At 43.2% G+C, this 15,928-nt stretch overlaps 1 protein-coding gene across 1 annotated transcript; it reads right to left on the bottom strand.

The window, feature by feature from the left end:
* Positions 1–5,325: 5,325 nt before the first annotated feature.
* On the bottom strand, positions 5,326–13,988 carry rtp (MORN repeat-containing protein retinophilin). The gene is made up of 4 exons (XM_071663736.1): positions 13,702–13,988; positions 11,983–12,178; positions 9,998–10,107; positions 5,326–5,607 (listed from the first exon to the last, which is right to left on the bottom strand). Exons 1-4 carry the CDS (start codon positions 13,709–13,711, stop codon positions 5,456–5,458), a joined length of 468 nt encoding a protein of 155 aa, XP_071519837.1. The 5' UTR covers positions 13,712–13,988; the 3' UTR covers positions 5,326–5,455.
* Positions 13,989–15,928: the final 1,940 nt, after the last annotated feature.

The following is a 15,928-nucleotide window of genomic DNA, read 5'->3' as shown; positions in this document are numbered from 1 at the left end:
GAATTGGATCGATGTGGTATACCGGGGTTGACGTGCTGTCAGTGGATTGAATCAGGGCATGTGAAGCGTCTGGGGTAAACCATGGAAAGTTGTGTGGGGCCTGGATGTGGAAAGGGAGCTGTGGTTTCGGGCATTATTGCATGACAGCTAGAGACTGAGTGGGAACGAATGGGGCCTTTGTTGTCTTTTCCTAGCGCTACCTCGCACACATGAGGGGGGAGGGGGATGGTATTCCATGTGTGGCGAGGTGGTGATGGGAATGAATAAAGGCAGACAGTGTGAATTGTGTGCATGGGTATATATGTATGTGTCTGTGTATGTATATATATGTGTACATTGAGATGTATAGGTATGTATATTTGCGTGTGTGGACGTGTGTGTATATACATGTGTATGGGGGTGGGTTGGGCCATTTCTTTCGTCTGTTTCCTTGCGCTACCTTGCAAACGCGGGAGACAGCGACAAAGCAAAATAAATAAATAAATAAAATAGACTGAAATTGTGAGATTATGAAACGTGAAAATTCCATTAGAGAGGTGCAGGGATGAAAGTCTTAGGATGGTTTGGTGATGTAAAATGTATGTTAGATGGCAGGAGAAGGTACAAGGAGGAGAAGTAGACTGCAGAAAAGATAGGTTGATGAAGCAAGGGAGTTAATTATGGCTTAGTATATTAGGTGTTAGAGGAGTGATTCAGGGGATAGTGGCATATTGTGAATGGAGATGATATCACTTGATGAATTAATGTGGATAGAAAAGTGAAAAAGTAAGAAACTTACAAATGTGGAAGTCCATGTTTCATGTATAGTGAGTTTCTAGTTAACATTGAAAAACATGAGTTCGTTGTTTATCCAAGGCTGCCCTGTCATCAAAAACATCAAAGAAACTGGACAAAACTCCTGAGAATGTCCTTCAATGTGAATAGCCCTCTGACTTCTACTGTTGTCAGTTTATCCAGGTGTTGGAATGTCTTTTTAGGTCAACACAGGGCATGTTTCAGTGACAGCACTTTCCCTGTGGCAAATTTACATCGAATGATTTTTGCTTGGATTAGACAATGGAGAAGGAAAAGTTATACCAGATGAGCTTCATAGTATTAGTATATGAAGGTAGCATTGACTCAAGGAGCTTAGAGCATCAGATGAAAGTGCTTCTTAACATGGAGAATCAGGTTGGATCAACTGACAGACCCAAAATCGTGAAAGAGGTAGTTTGACTCATCAGTAAAACACCTGTATTGTTTAGCAGGGCATACATCCTTACTAGGATGATGACTACAAAATCACAGCACATGTTCAGTACTTCCTGGTGACTCAGGCCATATCTTTATTTAATAATGGGACAAATCAGATGATGCTCAAGCATATATACACAAAGATAAGCTAGTCAAGATGAACCTGTGGCTGATGCGAATTGCTGAAGGTACAAAAGTCGAGTGACATATTTTGAAAAATACAGTAGGTCAACAAGCCTACAGCATACCACACTGGGCTGCCAATGAATATTCTGTTTAGCCCATATGATACTTGCTGTGCTTAGTAAAGGCAGGATTCTGATGGGTTTAGAAATTGTTGAACTTGCCTTGTATATTAATTAATGTTGCATTAAACTATAGCAAAAGTCATTACAAGTGTCCAGTTTGATGTGCAGTTGTCAGTATACATACATATAAGTTTTCCAGAGTTTAGAATTTCTGTTCATAACAAAGCCAATAAATTTCTTTAAATACTCTTGAACTCTGTCTTTTCACACATCATGAAAAGAAGAAAGATGGTTGCTGGAAGTCTTTTCTGTTAATAGAAATCATATGTAAGACCCCTAAATTCTGTCCTTAATACTAAGTCACTTTTTATTACATAAAAAGGGGTAAGTATATAAAATGAAGTAGCCCTAATTCAGTGATATGAAAAAAAGTATTCAATTTTAAGTTAGCCTCCAAATGGTTGGAATATGTCCTCCTCTCTCATAGGAAATGTGCTGCAGTCATTGGATGTCATTTTTAACCTAACAACACAGCTGGAAAACATATCATGCAGTCCCATGACATTTGACTGGAACAGTTTTGCAACATATGATGGTACTGTCCCACAACATTTGACCTGTAAACTCCCACAACATTTGATTTGGACAGTCCCACAACATATGACTTGTAAAGTTCCTCAACATTTGACCTGTAAAGTTCCTCACATCTAACCTGCACAATTCCACAAGATTTGACCTGCAAAGTCCCTCAACATTTGACCTGTAAAGTCATTTAACTTTTGGCTTGTACACTCTCACAACATGCTGAGAACATTTGATGAAGGCCATTGTTTGTGGGTTTGGCTGTTAGATGAGCAAACACCAAGCAATTATCCTAAAAGAAATAGAAATGTAAGTGTACAAAAGGGGTATGCTAAAGTGAGCACGTATGGAAGGAAGAAAGTAAAGCAAACTATAAAACATAGAAGATAAAGATATATTGTAATGAGGGAAGTTAATTGGTTGAGGTTGACAGGCCTGCGGCATGTTAGTGGGGAACCTGTTTGGCTGATTAGTAACCTGGGCCATGCGCATGGTGGATGTAACACCACAAGGTCCATTATATGTGGTGGAAATTTTGCCATTATCTAAGTGGGCATATGGCAGAGTTATGGAACAAGGTTGTATATGCTGCATGGAGAGTCAAAGATTGCTGTGATGATTTGGGGAATTCCCACCAGTGAGGATATTGTGGATTTTTGACAGGAATCAGTGTTGGCAACTCGCCATTGTTTAAGGGAAATAGGCTGTAAGTGGAGGTTCAATGCCAAGAAGTATACAGCACATTCTGGCCTGTTATGATGTTTCACAGACGACTGTATTGAGGCCAGGGCATCCTCTAGGGAGAGGAAATGTTCCAGGTGAGATCTACCCAATTCTGTGGAGTGGCATAGAATATCACAAGCTGTAGCTATGTTGCACGGATATTGGTACTAAGCTGGCAGACCACTTGATTACGAGGAAGGGACAGTTTGACATGGTACTTAGGACTTAGGCTGGGATCCAGAAGTGCAATACACCAGAGTGGTTAGGCAGAATATGTTGTGGAGTTAGTGTTGGAGCAGAACTTGGAATGTGACAATGTACTACTGGTGTTAAGGGTTAATTTGCAGAGAAGTTTATGGATGGAGGCAATTAGCGTATAAGTGTATGAAGTATTAAAGTGACTGGCATAGTAAGGTTTGGCCACATTGCCCTATATGATATGTAATTTAGAACTGAGAAAGTTATCAGGATGTGAACAACTTGTGAACTTTTAGAATTTTTTTTTTTTTTTTTTTTTTTTTGTCGCTGTCTCCCGCGTTTGCGAGGTAGCGCAAGGAAACAGACAAAAGAAATGGCCCAACCCACCCCCATACACATGTATATACATACGTCCACACACGCAAATATACCTACCTACACAGCTTTCCATGGTTTACCCCAGACGCTTCACATGCCCTGATTCAATCCACTGACAGCACGTCAACCCCGGTATACCACATCGCTCCAATTCACTCTATTTCTTGCCCTCCTTTCACCCTCCTGCATGTTCAGGCCCCGATCACACAAAATCTTTTTCACTCCATCTTTCCACCTCCAATTTGGTCTCCCTCTTCTCCTCGTTCCCTCCACCTCCGACACATATATCCTCTTGGTCAATCTTTCCTCACTCATTCTCTCCATGTGCCCAAACCATTTCAAAACACCCTCTTCTGCTCTCTCAACCACGCTCTTTTTATTTCCACACATCTCTCTTACCCTTACGTTACTTACTCGATCAAACCACCTCACACCACACATTGTCCTCAAACATCTCATTTCCAGCACATCCATCCTCCTGCGCACCACTCTATCCATAGCCCACGCCTCGCAACCATACAACATTGTTGGAACCACTATTCCTTCAAACATACCCATTTTTGCTTTCCGAGATAATGTTCTCGACTTCCACACATTCTTCAAGGCTCCCAGAATTTTCGCCCCCTCCCCCACCCTATGATCCACTTCCGCTTCCATGGTTCCATCCACTGCCAGATCCACTCCCAGATATCTAAAACACTTCACTTCCTCCAGTTTTTCTCCATTCAAAAAAAAAACTTTTAGAAATATTGTATTTAAAGTTGTGATTAATGTTTTATTTAGTTTTGAAGGGTAATTGAGTTGTGTGTTTATTGTTTTGTATGTAGCAGAGGTTATTCTTGGAATATTTCTTTTGCAAATAACTAAGTAGATTTTTGCTGTGTCAGTGATGTTTGCAGGAATTCATATGTACTTTAAATTTTCTCTTTTTTGAGTTAGGTGGGGCGAGCCCTGTGCACTCTGTTATTGGTGTTATTTTTGTGTGATGTTGGAGCCATTAGAAAATGGGGATGGCTGTTGGTTGCCGGAGGATGTCTGTATCTTCCCAAGTACACTAAGGTGGCTAGAGATGCGTGCTGGGTGTCAGTAGCCAAAGTGGGTAAAACTGACATAGAACTCAGGCTGCTATGGAAACTTGCTAAGGTGTCATGTGGATAAGTGAGAAAAATGGGTGTTAGCAGCCATGCAGCTGAGGGAACTGTTTCCCTAGAAGTGGCTCAAGAGTAACAGCAGTATGTGGGTGTACATGTGGACGAATACAGTGTGGGTACATGTCAGATGCAACAGATAGATCAATTATTGTATTGGTATAATAGTGTGTTTATCAAGACTGAAATGAAGTTGGGCTGTGTTACTAGGATGAAACATAAGATTTCTGTCAAAAATCCACAATATCCTCTGCCAAGAATTCCTTATGCCATTACAACAATCTTTGACTCTCCATTCACCATATACAACCTTGTTCCACAACTCGGCCACATGCTTACTTAGATAATGACAAAATTTCTACGCACATAATGGACTTGGTGTAGTTACAGTCGCCATGCAGGTGCCCAAGGCTACCAACCCACCGAACAGGCTCCACACCAAGACTTCACAGGCCTGCCAAGCTCTACCAGCTGACTTTTCTCATTACAGTATAGGCATTTTTTGTTTAGGATAATGTAGTTTGATAATACATGACCAACTACTAAAAAGGGCTTTACTATGAATGTAACTATGCTTGTGCCAGTGGTTACACTCATTCCTTAAGATAGTTTTTTTCTAAATTTAGATTAATCTTTCCCTAACGCATCCTTTAGTATTTTACCTTCCATATATGAACATTGAAATTTTTTAACAAACTTATATTGGTTTAGGCTTAATTCACAGTATTTCATTAAAGTCCATTAGTTAAAGGCAGCAGGATGGTTACTTAGTATAGTTCAGCAGTGGATACTGGAGTCAAGGAAAAGTAAAAAAATTGTTAAATGTACTGGCATTGATGAAGTAAATACCATACTCAACTGATTTATTGAAAGAAATGTTCAAACTGGATGTTTCATGTTACTAACATTGGCTATGTCCAATAAAGTATTTAGGAGCATTGGAAGCTACTGATCCATTTGTGCACGGGCAATGTGTGCCACCTTCTGTGCACGTTGGATCACTTGTGGACATCTGGTCTTGCGCATGAAGCGACAGTCTTGGAAGAAACCTTCATTCCGAGGGAAACCGTTTGACCCATCTGCATAAGTTACCAATCCTGAGGACACAAATGTCACAAGATATCACATAGCAAGTCATGGACATTAGCATTGGTAAGTCAAACTAACATAGAGTAATCATCCTGAAGTTTCATGTGGTTAACTGCTGTTATTAACAGTTTTTTACAGCCATCATAAGACATACATATAAATTACTGTAAAAGATTATAATGTATTTGTAAGTTACACATCAAAATTGATATTCTATATTTTGTATAATACATCCAAGCCTGACTCACCTTAGTGAGGTACAGTAAAACTTTGCTAAATTGGATGCTTTATTTATTGGAAATGGGTTTTATTGGTTAACTATTCTATTTGATATTTCAGAATTAATCCAGTACAGGCATTGATAGTTCAAATCAGTCTGTGTGTAAGATCATCAATAATACAGCGTGTGTACAAGAGAATTGTTGAACTACTGTATTTCTGTGTAGTAATAATATGTATATTAATATATTGTACAAAATAGTATTTAATGAAATTATAAACACAAGATAAGATTCTTAAAGCACACATTTTTCATTGATATGGAATGCACCCTATCTATGGTTCATGAAAATAACTTATTCCTGAAAAAGGAATACTTTCACGGTATTGTAATGAAATATTAATACATGTATACAGTAAAGTCATATAACTGCTGTATGGAGGTTTGTTTGTTCTGGCTACTCTAAGCATAGTCAGTCTTGATGCATTGCCCATGCTACCAGCATCTCTTACCCTGCACAGATTTTTAAAATATTTGTCTAAGATAACATCAATTTTTGCCTTAATAGTGACTGTACATTAGATAAGGAAGTGTAATACATATTTGTTAATGTAAATGTGGTAGTGAAAGCTTTGCGGAGATGAAAGCCGGCAAGGCAGCGGGTTTGGATGGTATTGCTGTGGAACTTATTGAAAAAGGGTGTGACTGTGTTGTTGACTGGTTGGTGAGGATTTTCAATGCATGTATGATTCATTGTGAAGTGCCTGAGGATTGGTAGAATGCATGCATAGTACCATTGTATAAAGGCAAAGGGGATAAAGGTGAGTGTTCAAATCACAGAGGTTTAAGTTTGTTGAGTATTCCTGGGAAATTATATGGGAAGGTATTGACTGAGAGGGTGAAGGCATGTACAGAGCATCAAACTGGGGAAGAGCATTGTGGTTTCAGAAGTGGTAGAGGATGTGTGGATCAGTTGTTTGATTTGAAGAATGTATATGAGAAATACTTAGAAAAACAGATGGATTTGTATGTAGCATTTATGGATCTGGAGAAGGCAGATCCAGTGCTGTATCATCAGCGAACAACAACTGACTCACTTCCCAAGCTCTCTCATCCACAAAAGACAGCAAACTTGCCCCTCTTTCCAAAACTCTTGCATTCACTTCCCTAACAACCCCATCCATAAACAAATTAAACAACCATGGAGACATCACGCACCCCTGCCGCAAACCAACATTCACAGAGAACCAATTACTTTCCTCTCTTCCTACACGCACACATGCCTTACATCCTCAAAAAAAACTTTTCACTGCTTCTAACAACTTGCCTCCCACATCATATATTCTTAATGCCTCCCACAGAGCATCTCTATCACCTCTATCATATGCCTTCTCCAGATCCATAAATGCTACATACAAATCCATTTGCTTTCCTAAGTTTTTCTCACATACATTCTTCAAAGCAAGCACCTGATCCACACCTCCTCTACCACTTCTGAAACCAAACTGCTCTTCTCCAATCTGATGCTCTGTACATGCCTTCACCCTCCCAATTAATACCCTCCCATATAATTTTCCAGGAATACTCAACAAACTTATACCTCTGTAATTTGAGCACTCACCTTTATCCCCTTTGCCTTTGTACAATGGCACTATGCAAGCATTCCACCAATCCTCAGGCACCTCACCATAAGTCATACATACATTAAATAACCTTACCAACCAGTCGACAATAGTCACCCCCTTTTTTAATAAATTCCACTGCAATGCCATCCAAACCTGCTGCCTTGCCGGCTTTCATCTTCTGCAAAGCTTTTACTACCTCTTCTCTGTTTACCAAATCATTTTCCCTAACCCTCTCACTTTGTCCACCACTTCAACCAAAACACCCTATATCTGCCACTCTGTATCATCAAACACATTCAACAAACCTTCAAAATACTCACTCCATCTTCTCACATGACCACTACTTGTTATCACCTCCCCATTAGCCCCCTTCGCTGAAGTTCCCATTTGTTCCCTTGTCTTACGCACTTTGTTTACCTCCTTCCAATACATCTTTTTATTCTCCCTAAAATTTAATGGTACTCTCGCACCCCAACTCTCATTTGCCCTCTTTTTCACCTCTTGCACCTTTCTCTTGACCTTCTGCCTCTTTCTTTTATACATCTCCCAGTCATTTGCATTATTTCCCTGCAAAAATCCTCCAAATGCCTGTCTCTTCTCTTTCACTAATAATCTTACTTCTTCATCCCACCACTCACTACCCTTTCTAATCTGCCTACCTCCCACGCTTCTCATGCCACAAGCATCTTTTGCGCAAGCCACCACTGCTTCCTTAAATACATCCCATTCCTCCCCCACTCCCCTTACTTCCTTTGTTCTCACCTTTTTCCATTCTGTATTCAGTCTCTTCTGGTACTTCCTTACACAAGTCTCCTTCCCAAGCTCACTTACTCTCACCACTCTCTTCACCCCAACATTCTCTCTTCTTTTCTGTAAGCCTCTACAAATCTTCACCTTCGCCTCCACAAGATAATGATCAGACATCCCTCCAGTTGCATTTTTCAGCACATTAACATCCAAAAGTCTCTCTTTCGCGCGCCTATCAATTAACACGTAATCCAATAACGCTCTCTGGCCATCTCTCCTACTTACATATGTATAGTTATGTATATCTCTCTTTTTAAACCAGGTATTCCCAATCACCAGACCTTTTTCAGCACATAAATCTACAAGCTCTTCACCATTTCCATTTACAGCACTGGACACCCCATGTACACCAATCATTTCCTGAACTGCCACATTACTCACCTTTGCATTCAAATCACCCATCACTATAACCTGGTCTCGTGCATCAAAACTACTAACACACTCACTCAGCTGCTCCCAAAACACTTGCCTCTCATGATCTTTCTTCTCATGCCCAGGTGCATATGCACCAATAATCACCCATCTCTCTCCATCCATTTTCAGTTTTACCCATATCAATCTAGAGTTTACTTTCTTACACTCTATCACATTCTCCCACCACTCCTGTTTCAGGAGTAGTGCTATTCCTTCCCTTGCTCTTGTCCTCTCACTGACCCCTGACTTTACTCCCAAGACATTTCCAAACCACTCTTCCCCTTTACCCTTGAGCTTCGTTTCACTCAGAGCCAAAACATCCAGGTTCCTTTCCTCAAACATACTACCTATCTCTCCTTTTTTCTTATCTTGGTTACATCCACACACATTTAGACACCCCAATCTGAGCCTTATATGTGTCGGAGGTGGAGGGAACGAGGAGAAGAGGGAGACCAAATTGGAGGTGGAAAGATGGAGTGAAAAAGATTTTGTGTGATCAGGGCCTGAACATGCAGGAGGGTGAAAGGAGGGCAAGGAATAGAGTGAATTGGAGCGATGTGGTATACCGGGGTTGACGTGCTGTCAGTGGATGGAATCAAGGCATGTGAAGCGTCTGGGGTAAACCATGGAAAGCTGTGTAGATATGTGTATTTGCGTGTGTGGACGTATGTATATACAAGTGTATGGGGGTGGGTTGGGCCATTTCTTTCGTCTGTTTCCTTGCGCTACCTCGCAAACGTGGGAGACAGCGACAAAGCAAAAAAAAAAAAATATATATATATTTATATGTATATATATATATATATGGCGACAGGAATGGATGAAGGCAGCAAGTATGTATATGTACATGTACATGTGTATATATGTATATGTCTGTGTATGTATATGTATGTATGCGTTGAGATGTATAGGTATGTATATGTGCATGTGTGGCTGTTTATGTATATGCATACGCATGTGTATGTGGGTGGGTTGGGCCATTCTTTCGTCTGTTTCCTTGCGCTACCTCTCTAACATGGGAGACAGTGACCAAGTATAATAAATAATAAATAGATATATAAATCAGGTCTCTACCAGAGGTTGGTTGTTAGAGAGTAAGGGTTGCCAGATGCTTTTAATTTATTCCATTTTATCACTTGATTTCACTCTCTTGTAACATGTTTTGCATTGTATCTGTGTGTTCTTGAAGCTTGTTGACCAGAATACTTTGCTTCCTTTTCAGCCAAAACAAATATGAAGTGAACTGTGTTTCTGAAGATGATAGTGTAGTCCTGGAATATGTCTTGTATATGATATAATCATTAAGTATGGGATGATGTACTCTGTACTTACCATGACCCCAGATGCGACCACCTCGGAACTCTCCTTCGAACCTCATGTTATCATTCCTCCAGAATATACCATGGCCATGGAACCAACCCTGCATGAATTCTCCCTCATACCTTTGGAATGGTGCAGGTAATTAGCATAACATTTGATATCCCTACTGTCAGGAAGTAAATGGTCTTATGAGAATAATTTTTTCTCTTCAGTGAAGTATCATTATGTAGTTATCCTATCTTTATGTTAGACATTCCACACTTCTGTGTGCATTATACTCCTGCAGGCAGATGCTGACTTAAAATTTTACATTACAAATAATTCATATCTTCACATGAAAACATTGAATAATTCTACAGTTGGGTTCATCTTGGTAATACTTTTATATGAAGGAAGATCAGGATGAGAAGGGACCACCAGTCATTTTAATAACACATGGCAGCAGGTAATTCAAGCCAAACATCAGGAAAATGCTGAAAAATGGCCAGTGTTAAGAAAATAGCATATGGCAAGTGTGAAGATATGTTGAGTGTCATGTGGTTGTTGTATAACATATACAACCAAAGATGACGGTATAAGGGGAAAGTATTGCTTTTAAACAACATATGTAGAAGCTTCCAGGGTCAGCCACTGGTAGAAGCTTCCGGGGTCAGCCACTGGCAGAAGCTTCCGGGGTCAGCCACTGGCAGAAGCTTCCAGGGTCAGCCACTGGCAGAAGCTTCCAGGGTCAGCCACTGGCAGAAGCGTCCAAGGTCAGCCACTGGTAAAGGCTTCCAGGGTCAGCCAGTTGCAGACTCCACACTACCTGTTACCATCCTTCCATGTACCTGTTACTGTCTTCCTCACCTACCTGACACCGTCCTTCACACCTATGTGGCTGTGCCCTCCCCACCTACCTGGCACCGTCCTTCACATCTACCTGGCTCTGTCCTCCCCACCTACCTGGCACCATCCTCCCCACCTACATGGTTCTGTCCTTCCCATCTCTCTGGCACTGTCCTTCCCACCTACCTGGCTTTGTCCACCCCATCTACGTGGCACAGTCCTCTCCATCTACCTGGCTCCGTCCTCCCCACCTACCTGTTACCGTTCTCCCCACCTACTTGGCACTGTCCTTCATGCCTACCTTGATCTGTTCTCCCTACCTACCTGGCACCGTCCTCCCGACCAACCTGGCACCATCCTTCACACCCACGTGTCTCTGTCCTCCCCACCTTCCTGGCACCGTCCTCCCCACCTACCTGGCACCGTCCTTCACATCTACCTGGCACTGTCCTCCCCACCTACTTGGCACCGTCCGTCACACCTACCTGACTCTTTCCTCCCCACCTACCTGGCTCCGTCCTCCCCACGTACCTGGCACTGTCCTTCCCACCTACCTGGCAACGTCCTTCCTCCCAATCTGGCAACGTCCTTCATACCTCCCTGGCTCTGTCCTCCCCTCCTACCTGGCACTCTCCTCCCCACCTACCTGTCACCATCCTCCCCATTTACCTGGCTCCGTCCTCCCCACATACCTTTCACCATCCCTCCCCTTACCTGGCACTGTCCTACATACCTACCTGGCTCTGTCCTCTTCACCTACCTGGCTCCGTCCTCCCCAACTACCTGGCATGGTCCTCCCCACCTACCTGGCTCCGTTCTCCCCACATACCTGTCACCGTCCCCCCACTTACCTGGCTCCGTCCTTCAAACCTACCTGGCTCTGTTCTCTCCACCTAACTGGCACTGTCCTCCCCAACTACCTGGCTCTGTCCTCCCCACTTATCTGTCATCGTCCTTCCCACCTACCTGGCACCTTCCTTCACACTTACCTGGCTCTATACTCCCCACCTACCTGGCACTGTCCTCCCCACCTACCTGGCACTGTCCTCCCCACCTACCTGGCTCTCTCCTCCCCACCTACCTGGCACCATCTTCCCCACCTACCTGGCACCGTCCTTCTCACCTACTTGGCTCTCTCCATCCCACCTACTGGCACCGTCCTTCCCACCTACCTGGCACCGTCGGGGAAGAAGATGACGCCCAGACCATTAAAGAGACCGTTTTCAAATCCTCCATCGTAGCGGGTACCATCGGCCAGCATCATGTGACCCATGCCATGTTTCTGGCCTTTCTCGTTCCAGTCTCCCACGTAGTGCGTCCCGTCCTCGTACTTATGGCTCCCGTACTTCACCACGCCTGCTGCTCTACCTGCATCACCAGCATATGTTACATTACTCATGGCCACATCTACCATCAGCCATGGCCTCCCTACTGGCCACACCTACCAACAACCATGGCCTCCCTACTGGCCACACCTACCATCAACCATGGCCTCCCTACTGGCCACACCTACCATCAACCATGGACTCCATACTGGCCACACCTACCATCAGCCATGGCCTCCCTACTGGCCACACCTACCATCAGCCATGGTCTCCTTACTGGCCACACCTACTATCAGCCATGGCCTACCTACTGGCCACACCTACCATCAACCATGGCCTTCCTACTGTCCACACCTACCATCAACCATGGCCTTACTGGCCACACCTACCATCAACCATGGACTCCTTACTGGCCACACCTACCATCAGCCATGGCCTTCCTATTCGCCACACCAACAATCAACAATGGACTTCCTACTGGCCACACCTACCATCAACCATGGCCTCTATACTGGCCACACCTACCATCAACCATGGCCTCCATACTGGCCACACCTACCATTAACCATGGACTCCCTACTTGTTACACCTACCATAAAAATAGACTCGCTTCTGGTCACACCTACCTTCAACCATGGTCTCCCCATTGGCCACACCTGCCATTAACCATGGCCTGGCCACACCTACCATCAACCATGGACTCCATACTGGCCACACCTACCATCAGCCATGGCCTACCTACTGGCCACACCTACCATCAACAATGGACTACCTACTGGCCACACCTACCGTCAACCATGGCCTCCCTACTAGCCACACCTACCATCAACCATGGTCTCCCTACTGGCCACACCTACCATCAACCATGGCCTCCCTACTGGCCACACCTTCCATCAACCATGGCCTCCCTACTGGCCACACCTTCCATCAACCATGGACTCCATACTGGCCACACCTACCATCAAAACTGGGCTCCCTACTGGCTACACCTACCACACGTGTTTCATTTTCCCCGTGGACTCATAGGAATATATATATATATATATATATATATATATATATATATATATATATATATATATATATATATATATATATATATATATATATATTTATTTATTTATTTATTCGCCATTTCCCACGTTAGCGAGGTATCATTTAGGAGGACTGAGCCTTAGAGGGAATATCCTCACTAGGCCCCCTTCTCTGTTCCTTCTTTTGGAAATTTAAAAATGAGAGGGGAGGATTTCCAGCCCCTGCTCCCTCCCCTTTTAGTCGCCTTCTACGACACGTAGGGAGTACGTGGAAAGTATTCTTTCTCCCCTATCCCCAGGAATTATATAATATATTGTATTATATAATATAGGACCAGGACTGAACCACCAATACTAAGGAGAGTTAGTTGCGTTAATACAGGAGGGCTGAAGTTATAAACCTTGCCATTCCTAAGGAAGAAGGTGGCCACTGTGTAGCGGCTCAGCGGCCAGGGATGATGACAATCTGCACACCCATCATCCATTATAAGTTAAAACCTTGGACAATGGTGCAGGTGAGGCCAGTACTTACGGTTAGCCATGACGGAAGGAGCGATGTGACTGCTGACAACGGTCACACAATGAGCGGTACAGTGAGCGATGTGGGTGGTACAGTGAACGATGTGGCTGGTGTGGGCGTCAACAGAGAACGATGTAGCTGGTGTGGGCGTTACAGTGGACGATGTAGCTGGTGTGGGCGTTACAGTGGACGATGTGGCTGGTGTGGGCGGTACGTACAGTGGGTGACACAGTGAGCGTGCGGTCGGTCAGTGCCGGCCCACCACCTGCCATGTACGGCTTCCACACTACCTACTGCTGCATTTTATTCCCAGGAGTAAAGGTTGGAATCTTTGAAATTTGTTGATTATATTCAAGTTAATCGTTGTTATTCCAGGTTAAACAACATCTATTAAAGTCTTTATAATGACACCAGCCGACATTACTTCATACCAGAAGGTATAATAATTTGACACTGATATATATTTCATTATTTCCGTTCTCAAGCGATGCCATGTTGAATATACTATACCAAGTGTGGACAGTAACATTCCACTTGGTCACTTACAACACAGGAAAAAAAATGTCGTAGGGCAAGCCAGTTAGGGGTTGGGCTCCCTCCACGCCTTATAGCAGAGAGATAGGCTGCCTTCACATCACACCTCCCAGCCTGGGGATGTGCTCCCTCCATACCGTCCAGGGAGACTTCAGTCTTCACGTCCCGCTATTGACCAGTTGCCGGCTGACCCCACCATAGACACATGTCGGGCAGATTAGCAGCCATCGTCACCCCTCCCCTCCTGACCTTACTGTCGACAATAATAATGACCAAGGAATTATAGCACCAAATCCTTGCATATTAGATTGATCCCAGATAGTGGTGAGGGAGACCCAGGGCCTTTAGTACCGAGCGTATGTCCTGCTGTTAAGAGGTTTCATATCCTCCCCAGATGTCTCCATGTCCACATCTTCCTGGTGTTGCAGCCGTCGGCTCGTCCACTGTGAAATAGCTTTTAAAGTTGTCATACGTTTCCTTTCACACCCTTATGACATCGTACATCCTTCCTTCCACATACTTTAGTCTAAATAGTTGCTCTTTAACAGACAGTTTAGACCAATTAATGGAAAAGATTTGGATTATCATTTAGTGCCTTCTATATATTATCATCTCGTGCCTTGTACATAACATCATCTCATGCCTTGTACATGATATCATCTCGTGCCTTGTACATAATATCATCTCATGCCTTGTACATGATATTATCATTCGTGCCTTGTACATAATATCATCTCATGCCTTGTACATGATATCATCTCGTGCCTTGTACATAATATCATCTCATGCCTTGTACATGATATTATCATTCGTGCCTTGTACATATATCATCTCGTGCTTGTACAAAACATCATCTCGTGCTTGTACATAATATTATCATCTCGTGCCTTATACATAATATTATCATTTCGTGCCTTGTACATATTATCATTTCTTGCCTTGTACATAATATTATTATCTCGTGCCTTGTACATATTATCATTTCGTGCCTTGTACATAATATTATTATTTCTTGCCTTGTATATAATATTATCATCTCGTGCCTTGTGCAGAATGTTATCCTTTCTTGCCTTTTTTTTTTTTTTGTCGCTGTCTCCCGCGTTTGCGAGGTAGCGCAAGGAAACAGACGAAAGAAAATGGCCCAACCCACCCCCATACACATGTACATACACACACGTCCACACACGCAAATATACATACCTATACATCTCAATGTACACATGTATATACACACACAGACACATACATATATACCCATGCACACAATTCACACTGTCTGCCTTTATTCATTCTCATCGCCACCTCGCCACACATGGAATACCATCCCCCTCCCCCCTCATGTGTGCGGGGTAGCGCTAGGAAAAGACAACAAAGGCCTCATTCGTTCACACTCAGTCTCTAGCTGTCATGCAATAATGCCCGAAACCACAGCTCCCTTTCCACATCCAGGCCCCACACAGCTTTCCATGGTTTACCCCAGACGCTTCACATGCCCTGATTCAATCCACTGACAGCACGTCAAACCCGGTATACCACATCGATCCAATTCACTCTATTCCTTGCCCGCCTGCATGTTCAGGCCCCTATCACTCAAAATCTTTTTCACTCCATCTTTCCACCTCCAATTTGGTCTCCCACTTTTCCTCGTTCCTTCCAACTCCGACACATATATCCTCTTGGTCAATCTTTCCTCACTCATTCTCTC

The sequence above is a fragment of the Panulirus ornatus genome, chromosome 1 (assembly GCF_036320965.1).
Source record: "Panulirus ornatus isolate Po-2019 chromosome 1, ASM3632096v1, whole genome shotgun sequence".
NCBI classification, from domain to species: Eukaryota; Metazoa; Arthropoda; class Malacostraca; order Decapoda; family Palinuridae; genus Panulirus; species Panulirus ornatus.
Note: the sequence above shows the minus strand (reverse complement) of the source record. Positions and strands in the feature narration are given on the sequence as shown.